This window comes from Bos javanicus, chromosome 8 (assembly GCF_032452875.1).
Source record: "Bos javanicus breed banteng chromosome 8, ARS-OSU_banteng_1.0, whole genome shotgun sequence".
Taxonomy (NCBI): Eukaryota; Metazoa; Chordata; class Mammalia; order Artiodactyla; family Bovidae; genus Bos; species Bos javanicus.
Genome location: NC_083875.1, coordinates 8,971,000 through 8,996,563, shown reverse-complemented (window position 1 = coordinate 8,996,563; position 25,564 = coordinate 8,971,000). Strand labels below are relative to the sequence as shown.

At 41.2% G+C, this 25,564-nt stretch overlaps 1 protein-coding gene across 1 annotated transcript in view; it reads left to right on the top strand.

Moving 5' to 3' along the window:
* The first annotated feature begins 11,067 nt into the window (after positions 1-11,067).
* The window catches only part of LOC133252429 (XK-related protein 6-like), a 93,192-nt gene continuing 78,695 nt past the window's right edge, over positions 11,068-25,564 (top strand). The window contains exon 1 of the mRNA XM_061425023.1: positions 11,068-12,663. Within this exon, the coding sequence (XP_061281007.1) occupies positions 11,930-12,663 (734 nt within the window). The 5' untranslated portion in view covers positions 11,068-11,929. The remainder of the gene's footprint in view (positions 12,664-25,564) is intronic.

The window sequence follows — 25,564 nt, the reverse complement described above, 5'->3', positions numbered from 1 at the left end:
TTTACCACTGAGCTACCAGTGAAGCCCTCTATTTCTCTTTTTAAGCATTACACAAAATTAGAGAATTTAAGACTACATATAGATAAATTAAGATTTGTGGTTGAAATTTTAAATGCCATAGCATTTCAGAGGAGGAAGGTATCATTCTGTGTTGGAGTAATCAAGGACATATTTTACTGAAGAAGGTGAGATTTCAAACAGGTATTGAAAGATGAGAATGATTTTGAGCCATTGCTAGTGTGACACCTTCTTCATAGTAGACCTTCATTACATTTACTGATTTGAATATTTGAACTGAATGATAGACAAAGAGGAGGTAAATAGATTTTGTGAATGGAAACCAACAAGATCAGAAGCCCGAGTGCAGGAATGAGCCAGATATGTCTGGAAAATGAGAAATTTTTCCTGATACGGTTGTGTTCTGTTCAACATTGAAGATTTTGACTATGTAGGTTGGGAACAAAATTATGGAAGATCTGAAAACTATGGGGTGCCGGTGGATTTGGTACTATAGTAAATAGTGAGCTATTACCTGTTTTCACAATACTGTGATAGGACTTTAGGTTTGTTAGTCCAGGGATGGTAAGCAGGCTTGGTGGAAAAGCAAGAGAATAAAGTCATGGTGATTAGGTAGGGGTCTCAACTTGGATAAAAGTCACCCCTTAGGTATTTTACATCTCTTTATGATTTAGAAAGCATCCATTAAACCTATAAGAGAGCTTCTCACAGCAAGCCTCAGAGGAAGGTGGGGCAGATGCTAATATTCTTACCCTATATGAGAATTGAGATTCAATCTGGATTTGTCTGAAGATGTAGATCTGGCAAAGGGTGTCCCTGGAACTCACACCTACTTTGTGTGTTTTTAATCTCTAAGTCCACTATTCCTGTCATTAAGAAATAGAAACGAAAGAGGAGATATCAGATATTGAAAGCTGAAAAATCTGAACAACTTTATAAGGTATAATCCACATTGTGTAGTAGAAAGAGTTCCAGCCTGAACATCAGGAAATCTTAAATCCTATCTTTGAATTAATGTGATCAAGTGTGACCTTAAATAAATGTCTTCTGTGGTCCCCTTCGCCTTCTGCATCTGTAACATAAGAGTTGTATATACAACACTCTTTAAGTTCATTCCCGCTCAGAGGCCTTGGAGTTTGTGAGAGAGTCATAATAGGATGATTTCTTTTTTATTTTTTAAAATAAAAAAAACATTTTAAGGAGACAATTTAGTGGTTTTGGGCTTGCCTGGTGGCCCAGATGGTAAAGAATCTGCCTACAATGCAGGAGTCCCAGGTTTGATCCCTGGGTTGGGAAGATCCCCTGGAGAAGAGAATGGCTACCCAGTCTAGAGAATTCTTGCCTGGAGAATACCACAGATAGAGGAGCCTGGTGGGCTACAGCCTATGGGGTCACAAAGAGTCAGACACGATTGAGTGACTAACACTTTACAGAGGTGACGTGATTGCTGGTTTTGAATATGGAGGAGGGATAGGAGCTGAGGAATGCACGGAGCCTCTGGATCTCAAAAGGCAAGGACATGATCTCTCCCCAGAGCCTCCAGAAGAAACACAACCCTGCTAACCCCTTGACACCCACTGAGACCCACTCTGGACTTGTGACTTTCAAAACTGTGAAGTAATAAATCTGTGTTGGTTTAAGCCACTAAGTTTGTGGTAATTTGTTATAGCAGCCTCAGTAGAAAACAAGTACGGGGGCGAGGGGCGGTCACTGGGGAAGGAGGACTAATATTATTCACTTAGCATCGACTGTCCTTCAGGCATTGGTATGCTTACTGTTTTATCCATCAGGAAAGTAGATCTGAGAGTGGAAGTGACTTTCCTGGGTGAACACAGTAAGGGGCTGGGCTGGGAATTCAGACTTGGGGCTGTGTGACTCTTGGTTCTGTCACCCAGTTTCTAGTAAGAAAGGCAAAGTTCACAAGAAACTTGACAGTACTTAACCTCACAGTGCTGGAAAACCAGAGGAACTATGATAAAAAAATCAATGAACCAGGAGCTTGGGAACCAGAGAAGACATTAAGATCTGGCTACATGAAGCAGGGGAGGGCCAGCAACATGTATTAATACTCCATAGCAGGTACATTATACACACGCTATTTCCATAAACCATCACAAACCACACTATGAGGTAAATTTTATTCTCCCTATTTTTATGGCTGAGGAACTGAGACTTGAATAAGAAAGTACTTTGCCTCAACTCAGGGGTCCCCAACCTCTGGCCCAAGAACAAGTACCTTCTGTCAGATCTGTGGCAACATTAGGTTAGAAATAAAGTCCCTAACAAATGTTATGTGATTAAATCATCCCCAAACCATGCTTCCCAGTCCATGGAACAATTGTCTTTCACGAAACCCGACCCTGGTGCCAAAAGGTTGGGGACCACTGCTATAGCTAACGACAGAGCTGGGGTTTAAATCCAAAGCTTACCTTTTTGACCCCCCCACAAATACACCCCAAACAAAATCAACCAACCCCCACAACGTTTATTTCTTTAAAAAGGAAGAGCCAGAGAAAGGCATAATTTAATTATCATTTGGAAATATATGATACCCCCTTCCCCCCATGTCCAGACTCACACAGAAGATTGTAGTTGGCTTGAGGTCAAGGATGTTTATATCATTACTTGTTCTCAGAGTGCTTACAATCAATCACTTTAGAACAGACTCTAGGCACCCAATATATACTCACTAGATGGAGTCTGTCAGCAGGATAGAGGGGCTTTTGTGTAAGGTTGACTGAAAAGACTGGAACCCACAGTCTGGAAGGATGAAGGTTGAGATCTGATGGAACCTAAATGTAGCAGAGTCCCCACTCCCCCTTATACCTATTCCCCATGACTCCATCCACTACTAATTTCCTTTCTCCTTCCTGATTGCCCCAAGCTCTTGAGCACTTGATCACTCAGTTTTGCCCTTTGTCCCGCTGCACTGATAACAAGAGCGCCCCCTGCCTCTTGCATCAAGCCTAACTTTCTAGTCTCCCCACCCCTCTTTCATCTTTCCTCTCCAGCCTGATCCTCTGTCTATGCAAATCCTTGTCCTTGGTCGGCCTGATAACTGGAACCCTGCCTCATACCAACCTTTATCTAGGTCCTCCTTGTCCATTGCCACAACTTTTGGGATTAATTTTCCCTTCCCCCACGACACCTTTTAATCTTCCAGTCGTTGTCCTCTACTTCCTCTAATCCTTTTGTTAGTGTTGCCTGTACCATGTAATTAACACTTCAAATAAAACAAAATTCTCTAGTGTGATTTAAATGCCTCCTTCTTCAATCTTACAGTTTCTTTCCCCCCACCTAATCACTCAAGTGTGGTAAAATACACATAAGATTTACCATCTTTTTTTCCCAATAATTTTATTTTCTAATTTTTCTTTGCTATTATATGAAAATAAATGGATTTTTGTAATTGACCTGTATCATTCAGTTCAGTTCAGTCACTCAGTCGTGTCCGACTCTTTGTAACCCCATGAATCACAGCACACCAGGCCTCCCTGTCCATCACTAACTCCCAGAGTTCACTCAAACTAACGTCCATCAAGTCGGTGATGCCATCCAGCCATCTCATCCTCTGTCGTCCCCTTCTCCTCCTGCCCCCAATTCCTCCCAGCATCAGAGTCTTTTCCAATGAGTCAACTCTTCACTTGAGGTGGCCAAAGTACTGGAGTTTCAGCTTCAACATCAGTCCTTCCAAAGAACACCCAGGGCTGATTTCCTTTAGGATGGACTGGTTGGATCTCCTTGCAGTTCAAGGGAACACCACAATTCAAAAGCATCAATTCTTTGGCACTCAGCCTTCTTCACAGTCCAACTCTCACATCCATACATGACCACAGGAAAAACCATAGCCTTGACTAGACGGACTTTTGTTGGCAAAGTAATGTCTCTGCTTTTCAATATGCTATCTAGGTTGGTCATAACTTTCCTTCCAAGGAGTAAGCGTCTTTTAATTTCATGGCTGCAATCACCATCTGCAGTGATTTTGGAGCCCCAAAAGATAAAGTCTGACACTGTTTCCACTGTTTCCCCATCTATTTCCCATGAAGTGATGGGATCAGATGCTATGATCTTCAGTTAAATTAGTATATTAGTTCCAGTTTCATGTTTAAAGAATCTTGGGATTTTCTAATAGACAATCCAATAAATTTTCCAAATAAAGAGAATTTCACTTCTTTTTCCAATCTGTATGCCTTCAATTCAAAATTTCTCCCCTATATTTTTACATTGGCTAAAACCTCCAGTTCAGTACTGTACAGACATGGTGAGAGCAGGCGTCTTTGCTTGTTTCCAACCTTAAGGAAGAAGTTTTCATTGTTCACTCTAAACTATGTTGTTAGCTCTAGGTATTTCTTAAAGATATCCTTTATCAGTTTGAGGAAGTTTTTTCTCATTCCTAACTTGTTGAGAAGGCTTTTCTTTCCCCCTGCAGTTTTATTTTTTGAATTAATTTTAAAACATTTTTATTTGTTTGTTTCTTTGTAGCTGTGGTGGGTCTTCGTTGCTGCACAGGCTTTTCTCTAGTTGGGGTGAGCTGGGGGCTGTGCTCTAGTTGTGGTATGTGGGCTTCTCATAGCGGGGGCTTCTCTTGCTGGAGGACATGGGCTCTGCGGCACACAGGCTTTAGAGGTTGCAGCACGAGGGCTCAGTAGTTACGGCTTCTGAGCTCTAGGGCACAGGGTCAGTAGTTGTGGTGCAAGGGCGTAGTTGCTCTGCCGCCTGCTCCGCCACATATGGATCTTCCCAGCCCAGGGACTGAACCCATCTCTCCTGCATTGGCAGTCAGAATCTTTACCATTGAGTCACCAGGGAAGCCCCCAGATTAATTTTTATTGGAGTATAGTTCCTTTACCATATTGTATTAGTTTCTATTGTACAGCAAAATGAATTAGCTTTTTACGTATACATATATCTGGAAAAGTCAATGGCACCCCACTCCAGTACTCTTGCCTGGAAAATCCCATGGATGGAGGAGCCTGGTGGGCTGCAGTCCATGGGGTCGCTAAAAGTCAGACACGACTGAGCGACTTCACTTTCACTTTTCACCTTCATGCATTGGAGAAGGAAATGGCAACCCACTCCAGTATTCTTGCCTGGAGAATCCCAGGGACGGGGGAGCCTGGTGAGCTGCCGTCTATGGGGTCGCACAGAGTCGGACACGACTGAAGTGACTTGGCAGCAGCAGCAGCAGCAGCATACATACATCTCCTCTTTAATGCAAAAGCAAAAGTCACTCAGTTGTACTTGACTGTTTGCAACACCACGGACTGTAGCCTGCCAGGCTCCTCTGTCCATGGACTTCTCTAGGCCAGAATACTGGAGTGGGTGGCTGTTTTGTTCTCCAGTGGATCTTCCTAACCCAGAGATTGAACCCAGGTCTCCCACATTGCAAGCAGATTCTTTACTGAGCCACCAGGGAAACCCCTAAATCTCTTTAAAATTTACCATCATAATCATGGTTAAGTGTACAGTTTAGCAGTATGAAGTACATTCACATTGCTGAGCAACCATCACCGCCATCCATTACCAGATGAATATCTTGCAAAGCTGAAACTCTGTACCACACAGTCTTCTCAGATCCACTCTCCCCTTTGCAATGCTAGATACCTGCACGCTGGCCTCATGTCAGTTTCTCCAACAGGCCAAGCAGTTCATAGCTCAGGCCCTGACAAGATGATTTTCTTCATCTGGAAGGCATTTTTCAGCACCAGTCTCACCCCCACCACATGGTCAGCAAAGACTGGTCCTTCCTCACCCTTCAATCTCAACTTAAATGTCACCTTAGAATTGGCATCCTGATCTCTTATATTTAAGTAAGTTCTCTGCTTAAAACAAAAACAAGCAAAACTCCACCCATTGGGTATTTCTTAAAGCTTTTATAAATATTCTCTTGTCCTCTTCATCTTTAGAATTATTCAGTTACTTATTATCTGTCACTTCTATGTAACTGTAAGCTCTATGGGGGCCAGAACCAGGCCTGTTTTGTTCTCAGTGCGTTGGAGGGTGTTTGACATGAACCAGGCACTTCAATATTTGGTGGTAAATTAATATCCTATATTGTACTCTCTAATTAATAATAGTTTTATGAATTTACACATCACTTCATGACTTATTCATAATGCTGTTTTGTTAACTGATGTTTGTAGGTGTCTATTTTCCATCTTCAATGGACGGCAGTTTGTAGAAATTACATCTATTTCTTTGGACCGAAGGAAGTTAGATACATTGTGGGTTTTCAATAAATGCTTGGTAAATTAAATTAGACTTAACATATTGTCTGTCACATACTGAAATGCTACAATCAGGAAATATGTCTAAAACTTGAAAGAGACACAACTGTGGGGTTACATATTACTTGGGGGTACTGTTGGTAATGGTTAGCCTCTGCAGTTAGCACTGAGCATAAAAGCTGTGTATGCTCAAATTTTTCTTTGTTTTGAAGACATCATTATCAGTTTGCCAAAAACACCAACCCAGCCAGATTTTCTTCCAGTATCAGATAAAATCTTGTACCTTTGGTTGAAGACCACAGAAGAGACCTGGCTTGCATTCAGGGGCCATGTTGCAGGATATATATATAATCTTTAAATTCTAGACTCATACTTGGCCTGGTAAGACAATCCTATGATTGGAATGAAGGTCCAGTGTGAAAATAGCATATTTCCATTTCCCGTCTCACACTCAACCTGGGGGCAGCGTAGGCTTCATCTCTGAAACGGCCTATATGATTTTGATTTATTACTTGTTCTTCATCTTCCTTTAGTGGAGCATGAATACTTGATTTCACATAAGTTAAGGGTATGTATGGCTTCCCAGGTGGCACAGTGGTAAAGAACCCACCTGCTGATACAGGAGACCTGAGTTGAATCCCGGATCAGGAAGATCCCCTGGAGAAGGAAATGGCAACCCGCTCCAGTATTCCTGCCTGGAAAATTCCATGGACAGAGGAGCCTGGCGGGCTACAGTGCTTAGGGCTGCAAAGAGTTGGACATGACTGAACACAACAACAAGGATATGTATGATGAACTTATACTGTCCTCTGCTCTGTGGGGCGTTAACTCAAGGAACTCATTGTTCTTATTTAGACAATATAGTGGATAAAAATATAAGGTCGCTGAAGAAGTATTTAAGTCAATTCACAGATGTCAGAGTTCTTGAGACAGAAACACTTACAAAATACTCCTCCGTTGAGTTATTATCCAGAAGTACAGATGCGCCTTCCATAGAGATTGTACCATTTTGTAAGACCAGCAGGAATGTATGCGAGCTCGTTAAAATTTCAGTTCTTAACATCAAACACAGATATAAAGCTTCTCAGGATAATGGGTTCTCTGTACTCTCTCTGCAGTGCTCAAAGAAGTACTATTTCTATAGAAGACAACACGATATAGGGAACAGAATTGATAAGGATGACATCTGCCTACTGGTTGTGAGGCTTTACCCAGTCTCAAATTAGGAAAATCTTGTGAAGCACGTATGAGGAAGATTCTCTGGAATACTTCTGCTAGGGCAAATTCTCATGTTGGAATTCAAGTGTCCTGTCTCCTAGAGAGGTATCAGCAACATAACAGAGAACCTCCAGTGACTAATACAGTAACATTGGCTTCATTTTGAGGGTCTAAGCACTGCCTGGCCCAGAAACAGTAGAGTGAGTAAAGAATCCTCCTGCAATGCAGGACATCCCAGTTTGATTCCTGGGTCAAGAAAATCTGCTGGAGAAGATATAGGCTCCCCACTCCAGTATTCTTGGGCTTCCTTGGTGGCTCAGCTGGTAAAGAATCTGCCCACAATGTCGAAGACCTGGGTTTGATCCCTGTGTTGGGAAGATCCTCTGGGTTGGGAAGATCCCCTGGAGAAGTGGACAGCTACCCATTCCAGTATTCTGGCCTGGAGAATTCCATAGACTGTATAGTCCATGGGGTCACAGAGTTGGACATGACTGAGTGACTTTCACTTTCAAGTACTTTATTAGTAGGTTTTGGATTCTAATCTAGGCTACCCTACCATTCTGAAGGAGATCAGCCCTGGGATTTCTTTGGAAGGAATGATGCTAAAGCTGAAACTCTAGTACTTTGGCCACCTTGTGTGAACAGTTGACTCATTGGAAAAGACTCTGATGCTGGGAGGGGTTGGGGCAGGAGGAGAAGGGGATGACAGAGGATGAAATGGCTGGATGGCATCACTGATTCAATGGACATGAGTCTGAGTGAACTCTGGGAGTTGGTGATGGATGGGGAGGTCTGGCGTGCTGCGATTCATGGGGTCACAAAGAGTCGGACACGACTGAGCGACTGAACTGAACTGAACCTCCCACAGTTGTGATTCTGGATGTCATTAGGCTGATTCAAGGCTGCCTTCTAGACTATTAAAATGGTGATACTAATGCCCATTGCGTTTTGGACTGTTGTGAGATCAAATGGCATTGTGTTTGGGACAGTGACTGATACACACTAGCATTCAACACTAACTCTCCTCTCTCTGCCTTTCTGAAAATGAGAGAGTGGGGATAAAAATCCCCAGAGTTCTCTCTGAACAGCCCAAAACATATGCCACAATTTCTACATACTATATCTGCCTTACTTTACTTATAGAAGAGTCTCTAAAAATCTGTTTACTATTATTCATGTGTTATTCCAATACCTTTTGTGGTTTGGCTTCTCAGCCTATATCAGAGTGGAAAGAACAGGGCTACACTTGTTAACTGACTGAAGGATGAAAAGTAGAGCTTAAAAAATCATTCAGAAACAACAATAATAATAAAAGTGACCAGCAGGTATGGTGGCTTACCAGTAGTAGGGTGGCTCCTTGGTAAGTCCACAAATAGTCAGAGCCTCTTAGCATAAGGCTGCCTTAAGGTCAAGTTATCAAGAAAGGGTTAACTGTTGTGCTGGTAGGAAAGCACATCAGTGGACAATACATTTATTTATTTATTTTATTTCCTTCCCCATCTCTTGTTTACTAAAGAATTGAGGTATTGTTTTAATATATCAATTGAGTTTTATGAAGATTTACATCTTAAAATGTAAAATAATACAATGGAAAGCATTTGAAAGGATAAATTTCAGTTGTCTGAAAAATAATTTACTCATTTCACCAGTATTTATTGAGTGCTCACTATGCATTCAGCACTGTGCTGACTGTTGGATTTGCTTGGACAACTAATTGCCCCAAAGTTCTACATAAAAAAGTACCATTCATAGCACAGTCCAAATTTATGTTAACCTTTTAGTGAGTCTTTGTGATAGGTTTCTTATCACTGATTTTAATTTTAGAACCTCCTGGGTTCTACACAGTATCCCCTCCAAAGAAGGCAGAATGATAAAATTGTTGAAACAGCAAATGTAAAGTTGAAATCAATTGACAGTCTGTCAATCTTTAAATATATACTTGAAACTTCAACTCTGATAAAGCCGTTTGACTTAGTCCTATTTGTCAGCCTGATATAGTGAATGTAATTTACTTAGCTAATTTCACTAGTAGATGATGTTCTTCCAGGGCACAGAGAAATAGGAGTCATAAATATGTCATTGCTGCTTGCTTTTGTATCTCATTTCACAGCCTCACAGGTTCAAATAGACAAAATATATTTAAAAACAAATTAATTGCATCTATTTCTTGGAAGCATCTGAAAATGTTTTCATTTTAGAGATACCAAATCTACTGGATCATAGAATTTAAGTAACTATATGTTGGCATATGTGAACATAACAAATAGTTACCATTCATCCAATGCTTACTACTCATCAAGTATATTGTGTTGAGAGCTTTAAATAGATTACTATCTTTAAACTGCCCAACAAGTTTTCAAAGAGGGCACTGTTACATTCTCATTATATAATGGAGGAAACTGGGGTTTAAGGAGGTTAGCTATCTTGCTCACATTATTCATGTATTATTTTAGTGGAATTGGGAACCAAACCTGGGCAGTCCTATTCTATACCTATGCCATCTTTTAAAGGTATTATTAATTCAAATTCAGTAAAGAAACAAAATCTCAACTGTATGCAGAAATAATCCTTACCCATTGTCTATAAGTTTTACTCCCCTAGGAACAAGGAGGCTTAAATCATAGTGTGAAATAAAAGGATACCTTCATGCGACTTGTTTCCAAAATCAGATTTTGTATTACTTTTCCCCTACCCCTGTCCTCCCCAAATGGCAGATGTAAAAATTCTCTATGAGTACTTTCTGTAAAGTCCTTACAGGTTTTACCTTGGCATAAATACTCATGAAAAATTGTGTACTAAAATACGGAATCCTCACCTTGCTCTGTCACCTCCAATACTTAAGTAGGAACTTTGGTGTTAAACAGTATATCCCAAAATAAGGGTACTGAAAATTTCAAAGGCATCTTTCTTCCATAAAACCTCAATGCCATACAAATATTACCTAGCTTGTCCTCTATATTCCAAAGAAAATTATTGGCGTCATTAGGTTTTTCTGAAGGGACATGTAGATAGAATCAGAAAAATGAGCACAAAAATCCAGAGAAGTCAAGGAGAAAATTCACGGTTAGACATTTTTTTTCTTGTAACTCCAAAATGTTCCTTTCACCTGACCCATAACAACTGTGACCATGTAGCTTGCTCTATCTGGCTTCAAGTATACTTTCACTAGAAGATCATTGTAATTCAAATCCATTCAGTGCTGCTTCACTTTTGTAAATTGTTAAGATTAAGTAGTGTACCCTGCACCTATTTTAATGATTTAGCACATTGATAATATTTTCACTTATTTAAAGCCATATTTATTGACAGAGGCTTAGCACCCAAAAAATTCTAGGAAGCAATTTTCACACATCCAAAACCTTGAACAAGTAATTGACACAGCTTAAACTCTAGCTAGTTTTGAATTTTCCAAATTAAGGTCACAGAATTGAAAAAACTGCATACTTTTTAAAAAAGTTGGTAGAAACACATTCTAATGGTGAAGAAAATACACTCAAGGTCACAATATGCCAATCCAGTCTCTATGCTTTACTTTTAAAGATGCAATTAAGCTGATTTTTAACTGGATTTTGCCTGCAGTTTTCTTAAGGGAATGGTGGAAAGGTTTATTGCAAAAGATGGAACTTATCAGAGACAAAGTCAGGGGGTCAACAGAGGTAAAAGAGGAGGGAGTTGTCTATGTGGAAGTGAGAATCAATAACTTGTGAGTGGGAATCTAAACAGACATACAATTTCTAAAGACCCTCAAAATAAGAAAGGAGCAGGAGATAAATTTAAAAGAAAAACATCAAAAAGGGGGGGCGGGGGGAAACAGCCAAAGAGGTGAGACACAGCCATTTTGATGGGGGGTGGGTTGTCTAACTACACAATGAGGTCATCCTATCTCCCGGAAGTGACACGTAATCACCTGCTTTGCACTAGCTCCGCCCCTTCCCTCAGAGGTCCCGCCCCTCCGCCAGCAGCCGGGAGGGTGTTAGGGGGCGTTTCTCCAGGAGGAAAGCTGAGAGCTGCGACGCTGAGGAAGGGGACCCCAAAACGTCTGGCACTGCCCCCTCCAGGGATCACTTTGGACCGCCTTACTCGGCCCAGCGGGATTCAGAAACGCCGAGGGGTCAACCTGATGGGTTTCGGGGTCAACGGAAGAGGGGAAGGGGAGCCCTGGCGGGGTGAACCCCCCGGTCCCCCGCCAAGCAGCTGAGGCACAGGAGGGCGGCCATCTTGGCCGGGAGGGTAGGGCTGGGGAGCTGCGGGCGCCGTGCGATTGGGGGGCTCGCCCGGAAGTGACGCCAACTACCCGGAAGCGGAGGGGGTTCCCTGGCCCACTCCCCCCTCGTTCGTTTGCTCCCCCGCTTCCTCCCCGCCCCCCTTCCTCTCCATTCGTTCCCCCCCCCTCCCCGTTCCCTGCCTTCTTACCCCCCCCAACCGTCCCTCCCCCCCCAACCTCCGGAGCTGGGAAGAGAGTCAAGATGGCGGCGAAATCCGATGGCGGTGGCGTGGGGGTGGGCTTCGCCCAGCTGCACAACCTGGACGAGGCGGTGGGCAGCGGCGGCGAGGAGGACGGGGAGCCCGGGGGAGGCGGCTGCGGCGGCGGCGGCGACGGCAGCGAGCCCGGCGAGAGCAGTTCGCTGCACATCTGCCACTGCTGCAACACCTCCTCGTGCTACTGGGGCTGCCGCTCCGCCTGCCTGCGCTCCCTCCTGGGCAAGAAGCCGCGCCGCAGCGCCGCCGCCGCCGACGGGGGGGACCAGCCGCTGCAGCCGCCCGCGGCCGCCGGTCGCCAACCCCCGACGCCCTCGGCCGAACGGCTGCAGCCGCCGCAGGTGGAGCGGCCGTGGCTCGACTGCCTGTGGATCGTGCTGGCGCTACTGGTCTTCTTCGGGGACGTGGGCACCGACCTGTGGCTGGCCCTCGACTACTACCGCAAGGGGGACTACGGCTACTTCGGGCTGACCCTCTTCTTCGTGCTGGTGCCGTCGCTGCTGGTGCAGAGCCTGAGCTTCCGCTGGTTCGTGCAGGACTACACGGGCGGCGGGCTGGGCGCCGTGGAGGGGCTCAGCAGCCGGGGCCCCCCCATGATGGGGGCCGGCTACGGCCACGGCGCGGGGCCCGCGGCCACGCCGGGGGCGCAGCGCCTCTGCCGCCTCTCCGTGTGGATCTGGCAGTCGGTCATCCACCTGCTGCAGATGGGGCAGGTGTGGAGGTAAGAGCACTGCGGGGGTGGGGGCGGGGGCCTGGCCAGCCAGCCCTGCAGAGGGCCCCGCGGGCGAGGCCGAGCCCTCCAGAGTGCGCTCTGCCCCCTAGGTGCCCCGCAGGTGGGCTCCTCGCACTGGCCTTGGCCCGGGGGTCTTTAAGGAGGGGTTTGCCACGCACTTTCCCTGGCGTCTCAAGAAGACCATCCTTCGGTCTGGATCCCTGGCCACGCCTTTTGGCCCGGGGAGGCCCAAGTCCGGCTGTTTGTCTCCATCCCTGGTTCGCACTTAGCGGAGACCCTGCCTCGCCCTTTCTCTCCCCTCTTATCTCCGTAGACCTCTCATATTCCCGGGGTCCCTTTGCCCTGTATCCCAAGGTAACCAGCCACTAGCGCTTTTTATCTGCACCCCAGCTTGCCTCCTGGGGGGAACCTTCCTTCTTCCAGCCAGTTTGCACTCGGTTTTGTCCCCCGGTGAGACATCCTCCCCTCTTTTCCCCGTCTTCTCTCCGCAGTGGCCTGTGTGGGGGCCCTGTGCAACCCCCCTGGCTGGCTCTTCTTTTGCCCCCCCTCCATTCCACGCCCCCTCCTCTTTTCCTGCAATCCTGTCCCTTGCAAATGACTACAAACTGCTGCTCTCCTTGGAGGAAAAATGACTTTTTTTGTTTTTTTGGCTGAATTAGACGTGCCCTTTTCTTAGTAACAGGTAAAATTGTATAGTATGTGATGGGTGTAAGCGTTTTTAATTCTCACTTCCAGAAAATCACTTAGCCACCTGGATACACATTCTGGTGGAATGTTGTTTTTGGTAGCCAGGGCAGTACGCAGGTGATTTATGTTTACACAAGCCCCAAGCTTGGCTCTGGGGACTTTTCCCCTCTTGTACATTTCCTGTGTGCCAGGTAAATCCTTCAAAAACCACTTGCAGATCCCACCCCACCCCCACCCCCCCTTTTTTTTGACAGCGTTAACTGGTTAAAGTAAGGAAATGATCTTATAAAAACCTTGGTAAATCTGCGTCCTCCAACTTAAATCAGTTTGAGTGTATTTTGGAAACACTGAGTTGTGGATGAGAGTGTTTGCAAGAGAAAAAACCTTCCAGAAGAGAATATAGGAAGCTCTTCAGGTACATTGCTTCTGTGAGAAGACATTTTGCCTAGATTGCTCAGGCACCTATGCCTAGGAGGAGATTTTAGGTGCTCAGATTTTTCAGTTTACTGAGATGTACCTAGGTTAATTGAAATAAAGTTCGTTGTCTTTTTAATCGTCTTGGTTGTTATTCAGAATTTTAAATACAAACGTTTCAGAAAGCATGGAATTGAATTAAGTCGAATCACGAAAGACAGTGTGAGACTTTTGTCTTGCAGAATTTACATGCAAATTCAGGATTGGAGTTTTCCTGGTCTTGTGAGTAGTTTTCCTGGTCTTGTGTTCCTAGGTTGAACAAGCAACCTTTTTTCCCAGCCCTGTCTGCAGATAATTTGTTTCCTGCTGATAGGTTTATAGGAAGAGCGGGGAAAATTAGGAAGAAAAAAATAAAAAGGTGATTAACTTTTAGCTATTATGAGCCAAATTTGGGGTCAAGGAAAATTTTGAAGTATGTTTTAAACTGGAAGTCTAGCTCTGAAAACATCCCAATCCGTACTGAATTGAAGAGTATGTTTGGTATGGGGGATACTATTTTTGGTTCTGTAGGTTAGTGACATGCAAAGGAATGAAGGCAAGAGAGACAAAAAGCATAGGGAGAGGTTTTTGAAATAGTAGTCAAGTTTAACAGCATGTATAATAAGTAGGCTTGTATCGAATAAGCCTAAGTTACCTATCTCTCCAGGTCTTAGACATTGTGGGCAATCAAAACCTTGGTGTCAGGTTCAGATTCCTGAGAAGATTGTTTCTAATGTAATCCATCCTAGGTATTTCTTGGTAGTAAGCTTTTGGGACATACTAAAATTGGAATTCTGTTTCACAAGTTTTTTAGGCAGAATAATCCCCCCAAAACGGCCCATTTACCTAAACTTTAATTGTATTTGACAGAGTAAAAGTTCAGGTTGTGGACTTTTTTTTGAAAGATACCTGTGATTTACTATGTCTGAGTTTTTTGTTCTTTTTTCAAGATTAGGATATATGTCTGAATGTTTTATAAAGTTGATACTGAACGACATGCTGATTCAGCTAAGTTATTTATTCTAATGTATTAATACTGTATTTCAATTGAAATACTTACTGAGGAAGGATTTTTTCTAACTTTTTTTCTTGTTTTGCTTGAAATACTCCAGGAGCAGGGTCTTTCTTTAACAAATACTAGGTACATGGCTTGCATAGAAATCATTCATAAGTAAAAGCTTTAGAGAAAGGTGTTTATTCTTTTTTAGCTTTAATCTCTTGGCAAGCTTGTCATTGTTTGTAAACATACATCTTCTCAGCTTTTCTGCAGATTTTTTGGGTTACAGTTGTTCTCTGAGTCATGTTTGCTGCTTACATTTTATGTACTTCATGTGGTCATGTGACTTAAAGGTTAAGATCTAAGAATTTGATTTGGGCTACATTCTCAGGAAAAGATGTTGGTGAGGTTGTCAAAACTGCATTAAACCATGAAACTTGTCTCTTCACTTGCTTTTTTTTTTTTTTTAATGTACAATTATTTGACTCTTGCTTGGACCAAAGCACAGTGCTTATTTAAGAAAAATTAAGTTTCTTTTGACAGTAAAGGGGTGAATTTCTATGAACGTTGCCTTTCCTGTCAAGATGGAAAACACTTGACATCTCTTTCATCAGATGACTCCCTAGACTGTCAAAAAATGTTTTTGATTGGGCCAAAGCTGGAGCGTGGAGGACCTGTAGGATGACTTGTTTCAGGAACCTTGTGATTAAAGTCTGTTTAATGCATATTTACCATCACTAATTACTTAACGTGGAACTTTCTGTCTAGCTTTATGTGCTCTATTTTTCAGGTGTTTTTCCCAGGGATAGCAGGTCTGTGAGTCACTCATACCAGGAACAGGAGTTATACCAGGCTTCACAGTTTAGTACAATGTGTTGTTATTAGAAAGTGAGATCGTTTTCTTGGAAGGTTACAGCTTAGGAACAGGTTTGCATATTGCATTTTTGTGTGTTAAGTTTTTTCCTTGAGTGTGTCAGCCTTTCTTTGCTTTTGTGCTCCTTTTAGAGAGTGCTCGGTGTGCTGGTGGTTCACTGCAGTCAAGGAGCACAGTTTCTTTGACTAAAATGTCATGAAATGTCATGATGTTGCAACCCAATCATTAATTTTTCTTTTTATGTACTTATTTTTATGGGTATGTTTTAAAGTTTTTCTTAAAATATTAATTCTTTCTGCCACTTTTAAAGTGAACATCAGCTGTTCTGGGAGATGAGGTGGAGTAAAGGTTGCCTTCAAGGGACAAAAAAAAAAGGAAAAAAAGGTTCACCTACCATAATGGGGTCATCAACCTGTGAACTATCTAAAGCTTTATTTTAGCTTTCTTTTTACTTCAAGACCGTGATATAACATAGGGACATAGCTCTCTGTAATCAGCAGCAAATATTGGTGAAGATGCTTCTATAAATTATCCACTCCCCCTTACCCCCCAATGTAAGGATATTTGGAATATTATGGAGGTGTGTTCTTGTTGAATATTTTAGAATAGTGGTTCTTAATTCAGGCTGAGAATAGAACCTACTACAACATTAAAAAGAAAAAAATGCCTGAGCATTGCTGGACCTGCTGAGGAAGAATCTCAAGGTGAGACCCAAGCAGTCTTGTTTTTAGAAGCTCCACAGGTAATTAGATGGTCAGCCAGGCTTGAGAAGCACTTTTAGAATTGGGTTTCAGGCTTATTCCATTTGGAGATTGTTTTTGGATTTGTGTTCTTAATATGTTGGAACAATTGGGAGTGGAATGCTTTGATACTGTGAAACTTGGTTCCTGGACAATACCATAACAAAACAACTTTAACCTTGGAAACATGAGTGTCTAAACACAGTACTTGGGATTGTCTCAAGTGTGTGCACTTGTCCTACTCAGGGTTTTTTTCTTTGACCCTAGGTATGGATCTCATTCTAAAGGGATTCCTAAACTCAAGGCATTCTTTAGTATTGTGGCCCACTTCTTTGCCTTTTAATGTGATTCAAATAGCACTTTTATGATTGTGTTGCATGTTAAAGGGAAATTAATTTTGAAATGATTCTCCTAAGTAGACTTGAGGTAAATATGACTGGGATTACAAGAGGTGTTGGACTAAGTGGTCTGCACTGTCCCTGTAGCTCTAAAATGTTGTGATTTAGGAATGGAAATGTTATTTTACAAATAAGGAAAACCATTCATTTGGGGCCGGAATACTAGTCAGTATTCTACTAGTCTTAAAAGATTGAGTTTGTCTATGTCTCTGTGTGTGTGTAGGGGGGCTTCATATAGTATCTGTTTATTACTGGATGGGAATCTCAATATTGTAAGAATCTTTCCCCCTCATTTTTGTGTATATATTTAATGGAATTCTGGTTCAAAAGAAACTCTGGGGTTTTTTGTTTTTTGTTTTGGAGGGGAAACCCGAGAAAAATTGATCTGAGAAAATGATGCATATATATATAGTCAAAAAAAATCTTGAAAAAGAAAAATGTTCCTCTGTCAAAAAGTGAATGTACTATAAAGTGTCAATAATTAGATCAATGTGCCACTGGCAGAGGAATAAAGCAAATAGGTGTTGAAGCAGAATAAAGAGAAATTGACAGGTTTGTGGGAATTTAGTAGATAGTGAAGGTGGCATTTCTAATCAGTGAAGGGAGAAAAAGATTACTTAGCAAATGATAGTCAATTGACTACCTAGTTGGGGGAAATTGCTCTCTACATAAACAAAAATTCTAAAAGAATTAAAAGTAAAAATATGAAATATTAAATTATGAAAACACTAAAAGAAAATGTAGGACAATTTATAATCTTTGAATGGGCAAGAAGCTTTGATACCATCAAGAAAAAAAAGGGACAAATTTAACAAAGACAGTCCCATCTTGTTATTGTCTTCCTCCTCTTGCCACTTGAAAAATCATAGAAATACATGATTAGTTGTGAGAGTGGAAGAGTTATATTTGGACAAAGAGCTGTGTACCTAAAGGAGAGTATGAGGAGAGAAGGTTATTTCTTGTTTTTGAGTGAACAGAAACAGAACAAACTAGACATCTATGGTGAATTTCCAAAGGAAGGCAATGGAAAAATGGCCCACTTTTAGTAAAATTGTAAGCAGTGATGAAGGAAGGATAGTATGTTCAGAATGATTCAGAAACAAAACACCAAATTCATATTGCCTGAAACCCAGTAGGCACGTGTCATAAATCATGGGCAGTTCATTTCTGCCTTTTAACATCATTTGCTTTGATTTTGCAAGCTTCCATAAGGTCAGTTAGTCAGGGTTATGTAATGGATATATTCTGGAGTACTGAAATGAGGATGTTGGCACGCTCAGTCCCTCACTTATATCCGGCTGTTTGTGTGACCCCATGCACTGTAGCCCACCAGGCTCCTCTGTCCCTGGGATTTTCCAGGCAAGAATAAATACTGGAGTGGATTTGCCAGTTCCTTCTCCAAGGGATTGAACCCATCTCCTGTGTGTCTCCTGCCTTGGCAGGCGGGTTCTTTACCACTGAGCCACCTGGGAAGCCATTGCAAAAATTAGGTGGGATGCAAAAAGAAAGAAAATGTTTCCGTTGTTGCTGTTTTTGCCATGGGCTGGTTTGATTTACAGTGTGCTTTCTGCAAACACTGTTGTGGTTAAAACTTTACTTTACTCCTTGTGATACTCTCTGTACCTTGTTTCTTCTCAGAAATTCTGAATTTCTTATTCGGCTCTGAAAGCATTCATGTCTTTCAAAAAATCATGAAAATGTAGCCTCATTTAGAAAGTTCACTGACTTGATTTTTACCTAAAGACAATCCACTATTTATCCCTATTGGAGATACTCAAAAAAAAAGAAGGAAAAAAAAAAATTCCGCAGGACACAGCAATAATATAAAGGGAACATTGGAGTTAAGGAATCAGGTTTATCATTCTGCAAGTTACCAAAAAAACTCTGGACTCAGTTTCCTCCTGTTTATCAAATAGAGAGTTAATTCATTGATTTTTCAGGTCCCTCCATTTTGGAGTCTGTTATGCTATAGGTATTAGGACGCTGAAGTTTTAAACAAGAAATTTCAGACCCTAATTTGAACAATTAAAATATTTTAAAGTGTGGATTTCCCAGGAACTATTTTGAAATAGTATCATTTATTTTGAGTTAACTTAAAATTTTTCATTACTTGTAATCACTTTGCTACCTATAGAAGCATTATATATATTAATATATTGCTAGCTAAGGTTAAAATTTATAGCCAATACTTGTTTTCCTGGTTTATTAGCAACTTTTGTGGAATTTGCAATTTCAGCTAAAATTAAAGTGTCCTTTTATAATCTTCTGTTTAACATATTTTACTGTTAGGTTTAGCTAAAGTGATGTATATGTCTAACATACATTTTTGAAGTTTTTCTAAATTGATTACCAAGATTGATTTCTAATTGGGAAGAACCTTAAAGTCACCTACCACAGTTTATCATTTGATATGTATTCTCTAACTTTGAAAAGTTAGTGTTTGTTAAAAAATAAATAAATAAATAAATAAATTTTGGCTTTCTTGTTCTAAGCGATTTTTGGAAATGATTCTAAGTGATTCTTTTTGTGTTTTGTATTTTATTAGATTAAGGTATAGGTACTTTAAGTTGAACTTGGGAAAAAGATGAGATTCGCTTGAAGGATTCAGTGAATATTATTATGACAGTAATACATTTGTACATAAAATTCAACCTTAAATTTTTCTTTTCTGCGTGTCTAATGTGGGTAAATCTGTTGATCTTGGTATACTGCATTATTTTAATATACTTAAAGCAAAACAACCGTATCTTAAAGGTAAAATTTTGCATGTTGCTAACAAAACGTGTCCTTTATGTATATTGCTTTCATCATGAAATATCGAACAAGTGGTTTTTAAAGTAACTTTTGTTTTGAATGCAGTATTTTGGTTGTTTTTCTTTCTAGTTGTGAGGAAGCTATTTCTGTTTTATCTTGGTCATGAATTTGCAGAGTGTGGATTGTATGTTCATCAACTCATTTCCAGGAAGAGATTTGAATATTCAGTTCGCAGAAGAGTAAGCACATCAGTTTTCTTCACAGTTGGAGGGAGCAGGAGTTGATAGTTACTGTTTACTATGGCTTAGACGCTCCCAAAGAATCGTAGGTACATGAAATAAGTTTCTCTTTCCCCTTATGCCCCCTTTGCATTCTGTCTTAACTACATACTGCTCACGTGAAGAAAGATGGCAAAGGTGAGGAAGATACCAGATCCATGGCTTGGAAAGCCCAGTGAGAAAACAGAGCTGGCAGGGAATTAGGCACCCAAACCCTTCCAGACAGTACGCATGGTCTGCTTTCTCTCCTTGGCTGTGTTTCTTAGGGTGGTCAGAGAACCTCTTGTCTTAGGATAGGCCTGGGACTTGCTAAATGCAGATTTTTTGGTCTTCTAAGGGCTTAAAGAATCAGAACCTTAGGGAGTTGGACCAAGGAATGTGTAATTTGAGGGGGGCGGGACTGCATTGTGATGCCTGTGGGATCCTTGTCCCTGACAAGAGACCAAGCTTGTTAACCCCTTCCCACACCCCCCTCCCCACTGGGATTTTGGAGTCTTAACCACTGGACCTCCAGGGAAGCCTGGGCATGTGTATTTTTGCGGTCCCTGCCTGACTCAATTATGACTTTGCTGGTGGGGGGAGGGGGTTTGTATTTTAAACAAGCTCCCTATCCCTTCTTACCTCTCTAAAGTTGGAGAGCTGTTGCTCTACTAGAATCAGAACCTGAGAGGTAAGGAAGAAAACAATTCCATCCTGAAGTTACTGTGAATCTAGGTACTGGTGGGCTTTCAGCTGGTTGTCAGTAGACAGAGTTCATGCTTCGTGTTAGTTTTGGAGGAACAAAATTGAAATGTGTCTTGTGTGTTCTCTTGTCTGTAATAGCAGTAACCCGAGGTAAGGGCGAATAGAAGTGTATATAATAGGTTAGAGCGTATGACTCAAAGGAGAATGGAGATGGCATATAGAAATTCTGTTTTTACAAATATTGTCTCGTTTAACTTTCTATTAAGGTTTTTGTGCCCATTTTATAGGTGAAGAAATGGGTTTAGACAGATTGAGTAAACTAATAAGTCACTGGTAACTGGTGGAGGAAAGTTTTGAAGCACATCTCACTGATGGCAAAATATATGCAGTTACTACATCCTGTTTTTCTTGTAATGATCAGGAGACTCTTCCCACTAAAAACTTTGTTTTACTTTGGGGCTTTGCTGTTCTGGCTTATTGAAAGGGGAGGAATGATATTCTTGAACCACTGGGGTCTCTGGATGTACATGCTGAGGTTCTTGGAGACCTCTGATTTCTAGTCTAATGTGATAAACTCTCCTGAGAAGATATACCCATATGTTGATTCTCTGTCTACCTGTTGTAAACACCAGGAGTAGTAGTAGCTCTTTCCTTAAGATTATAAAGCAGTTGTTTTCAGACCTTGATTTTGTGTCAGGATCACCTGGAGAGTCAGATATTTGAGTTTTGCCGTAAGAGGTTATGACATAGTAGGTCTGCGATGGGCCTTGGAATCTATATATTTGAAAAGCCTGTGTTTTCAGAATGTTCCCCACCAGTGCAGGGATGAAAATCACATATCTATAGGCTGATCTCTGGGCTTCCCTCATCCTCAGCTGGTAAAGAATCTGCCTGCTGTGCAGGAGACCTGGGTTCAATCCCTGGGTTGGGAAGATCCCCTGGAGAAGGAAAAGGCTACCCACTCCAGTATTCTGGCTTGGAGAATTCCATGGACTGTGTAGACTATGAGGTCGCAAAGAGTTGGACACCACTGAGCGACTTTCACTTTCACATAGGCTGATTTCTATCAATATTTACAGCAGTAGTTCTCAAGGAGAAGGAGTTTACATTAGAATCATTTGGAATTTTTTTTTTTTCTTGTAAACTTGAGCACTAGGTGTATCAGATATATAGAGGGGTGGAGTGAATAAACAAAGCTCTGATGATGATTTTAATGCAAGACCAGTATTTAAGCAATCTCTAGTCAGACCTTATTCTTAGCTGGAATAGTTGGTGAACACGTATATTGATCCAGTGGGTATATTTCCCATATGCTGTGGCATACCAGTTATACTTAAGATTGAGAATACCGTCAAAGCATTTCACATTAAAACTGTACAGCATATAATTGAATATTCTTTTGATTCAGAAGCTTCTTTGGAAGTTTAAAGTACTTCAAGGTCATTATTAGCACAAATGATCACTGTTGGTGCTCCAGAAGTGCCAGATTAGAGGCATTTTATTATGTCGGGAAAATTGATATTCAATCCAGAGTCTCAGATTTTCAGAAATGTTATATTTGTTGAAATTGGTGCCAAGGGTAGGCCTCCTAAAAAGAAAGTGGTGAATGAAAGGGGAGAAGTATCTTAATAGGTGTTAAGTAGGTGTCATTAGAGACAGGAATGAAGGGAGCAGAGAAGAAAAATAGCCTAACATTTGGTTTGATGGATTCACAGGCAGGAATGGCTCGAAGAGGAGTCAGGAAGGGGTTGTACAGTCTTTAACTGTGCTGTTCCCTGCTGGTAAGATACCAGTACAGGGATCAACAGGGTCCCCTAAAATCTACGCACACCAAATAACATCCCTTTGAGCTCCATCTCGAAAGGTGCCGTGGTAGTGGTGAGAAAACCCAAGCTCCTTGTAACTGGGAAGTTCAGGACCAGAAACCCTAAGAGGGCCAGTAGCTGGCAGACAGGGCCACAGGATGTAGGGGCACGCACACCACACACTGGGTGTATTCTCTGGGATTCTGGATGAAAATGAAGAGAACTCCAAATCTGTCATTCTACTTGGTTTTAAGGAATGCCGCTTTTGAGTATGAACTAAATAGTAGTTCTACATAGCCTTGTATGTTCAGGATGCTGTCGTTTTGCCTTCTGTAAGGCAGTTTTCATCAAAGCTGACTCTGAAGGAAGAGGTTATGCCTTCCAATAAAGGAGTTATACATTCAAAATTTAAGCAGTCTCAAGTGCTTTTGCTTAAACCTAGTGGGTAATGGCATGTTTTGGGGTTGGAAGAAAAGAGAAGCTACATTAAGGACTTACTACTCTAATTTGCAAATTCAAAATGCAGCTCAAGTTAAAAGCAACTATAATATAAATTTGGAAAAATAGAGAATTGGAACATCTTTGTGCCATTTGTGGGTCATATTTGTTATTTCCATTATTTAGTAGGGACCACATAATTTTGAGGTAGTTTTCAAGATATAGTGGTCTAGGATTAAATAAGATGGTATTTGTCAGACATTTTACAAGATTTTGAATGGGGCCCTGTAAGGTTGGAATGTGTCATTCTGCCTATTTGGCATTTGCAGTTTACTGTCTCAATTTGTGGTACAATCATATCTACCATAATGTGATATTCCTGAAAACCCTCTTCTTCTGTCAAATCAAACAATAAAGCTTACAGGACTGTGCGAAAAAAATAAGATTAAGGCTAGACTGCTTAAAACCATGTGACTTTATAACCAGAGCACTAACAAAAACAATGACAATCCAAATAAAAATATTGGCATTGTAGCACTGGGGACGTTTGTGCTCAGCTTCATATCCAGATGCTTCAAGACCTTCTTTTATCCTGGGACATGTCTTTCCTTCTTTGATCTGTAGATTCTTGTAGGTATTAGCTTCTATTGGAGGCCAGTTTTCCCCAAAATGAAACCTCTGGTCCAGGGTTTAGCCTTCACGCGTGCCCACAGCATCACCAGGTAGTGCAAAGTGCAGCAGATACGGAAGGTGCTAAATCAGTCTCCACCGCTTGTACTATAGGCAGGTGCTTCGGTAAGAATCTCACCGGTTTTCTCCCCCCGCCCCCCCATTCCCCCGCTGAGTCTTTATTATTTGTGAAAAATCTTGTCCTTGACAGCTTTGAAACATGAGCATGCTGGGAAGGATCACTTAGAAACCAGCACCGTTTCCCACTGCACTGCTGTCGTTCCCATTTTGCCAGTCACGTGTGAAAGACTCCGTGTTACAGAAGCGTGTGTTGTGGCATAACCGACATGCTTTTGAATCTGTGATGGTGTCAAGATGCAGAGTTTGGAGTTGTCCGGGTTCTGTTGTTTTGGAAAGTTCTAGTTTTGGAGATCCTACAGTGTGTCAAGGTTAAGTGAAATTTATTCTTCTTCTCATGTTTTGTTGGCCTTTATATACAATAAAGAAGTGAAGGGGGCTGTTTCAATCGGCTTACTCGTTTCTGCTCTGAAACGTAGTCACTGAATGGAATGAGCTCATGTCTCAGTGCTGTATTAGCACTTGAGCTACATATATGAAGCACGAGTGGCTTTAAGTTTCGACTCATTGGAAATGTAGTTATAGTGAGGTTTTACATTAAAAGTCATCTGCGCATACATACAGTAAATGGGAAAAAAGAGCAGCAGTAGCCAGTTGTCAAGATAAAGACTGATGGGTAAAACAGACAGACTGCTTTCAGCAATATAAACAGTCTGTTTGCAAAGGGTTGTTTTGTTTTGTTTTAGGATTGGGAGAACTTCCACATTAAGTAGAAGTTAGTTAAATACGAAAGGCAGCAAACATATGATGTGTATGTTGATACTGCATTTTCTTAAGTAACTGTAATATAATAAACCTCTCCATGGCTCAGCACGAGAAACACATTGCCTGCAGTGGGCAGTTCTGGCTGACTTGGCTTTCTATAGGGATTCTACTCCCTCATCATTCAGCCAGAGAAAGAATATGGAGAAAGCATAACTGTTTCTTAAGTACCCTGACTTGAAGTGACTCACATCACTGGTGCTAATAACATCCCGTAGGGAGAGCAACCCTGTGACCGTGCCCACGTAAAAGGAAGCCTGGGACTGTGGTCCTGCTGGGGAGCAGCTTTGTGCAGCAGAGGAGGGAGCTTGTGGTTTTGGTGACAAGAGACAGAAAGAATCCGGTACTTAGATCAGATACCCTACGAATTAGGTTAAAGGAGGTTGTGTGTGCGTGTGCGTGTGTGTGTAATGTAAATTGCTATTACTTGGAGAATAAAAGAGACAGTTATTTTTAAAACTTTGATTTATATTTTAATTTAATATTTTAGGATTTGTTAGCCATGTCAGGTGCCTTGTTGTACTCCTAAAAATGTTAAAACCGTTCTTAGCCTGAGGGTCATAAAAAAATAGATCAACTCTATTTTAACTGGTCAGGTAAGACAAGTAACAATTTAAATTAGCTTTTAAAGGTAGCAACTGTGTTTTATAATTTTGTGTGATCTATGCTAAGTACACCAAACTAAAATATACAACTAGAGTTTTGAATAATTTTTCTTTAGAAGAAACTTCATTGAGATTAAAATGAACTTCATAGACTAAATAAAAAGTACTTTAAAGTATTCTATACCTCTGCCTTGTCAATGTTTCAGGTCTTAAAAGAAATAGTTCATCTGTGTTTAGGACACTTTAGAATCTTGATAAGTTGTTGTAACTTTAACAAAACCATATCCCATACTTAGGGAACTTGTTGACTGCTATTCTCCAAATAACTGCTCTCAAAAGTCACTCCTTGTTTTTATCTGTTAATTATACAGGCCACCAAATATATAACCTAAATATGTGTGCAAAATTCATACCTAAGAAATTTATACTAAAACTTTATATTACTAAAACTAATTAGGTTTTATTTGTTTTGTGTGTTAACCACTGGGAATGGATTAAAATTATCTAAAAATTCCTTATAAAGGTGTTAAAGCATCTAAATATGATTTAATACAAAAAAGAAACTGAAAATTTTCATCAAAACATGTTGATATGTTTTATAAATCTT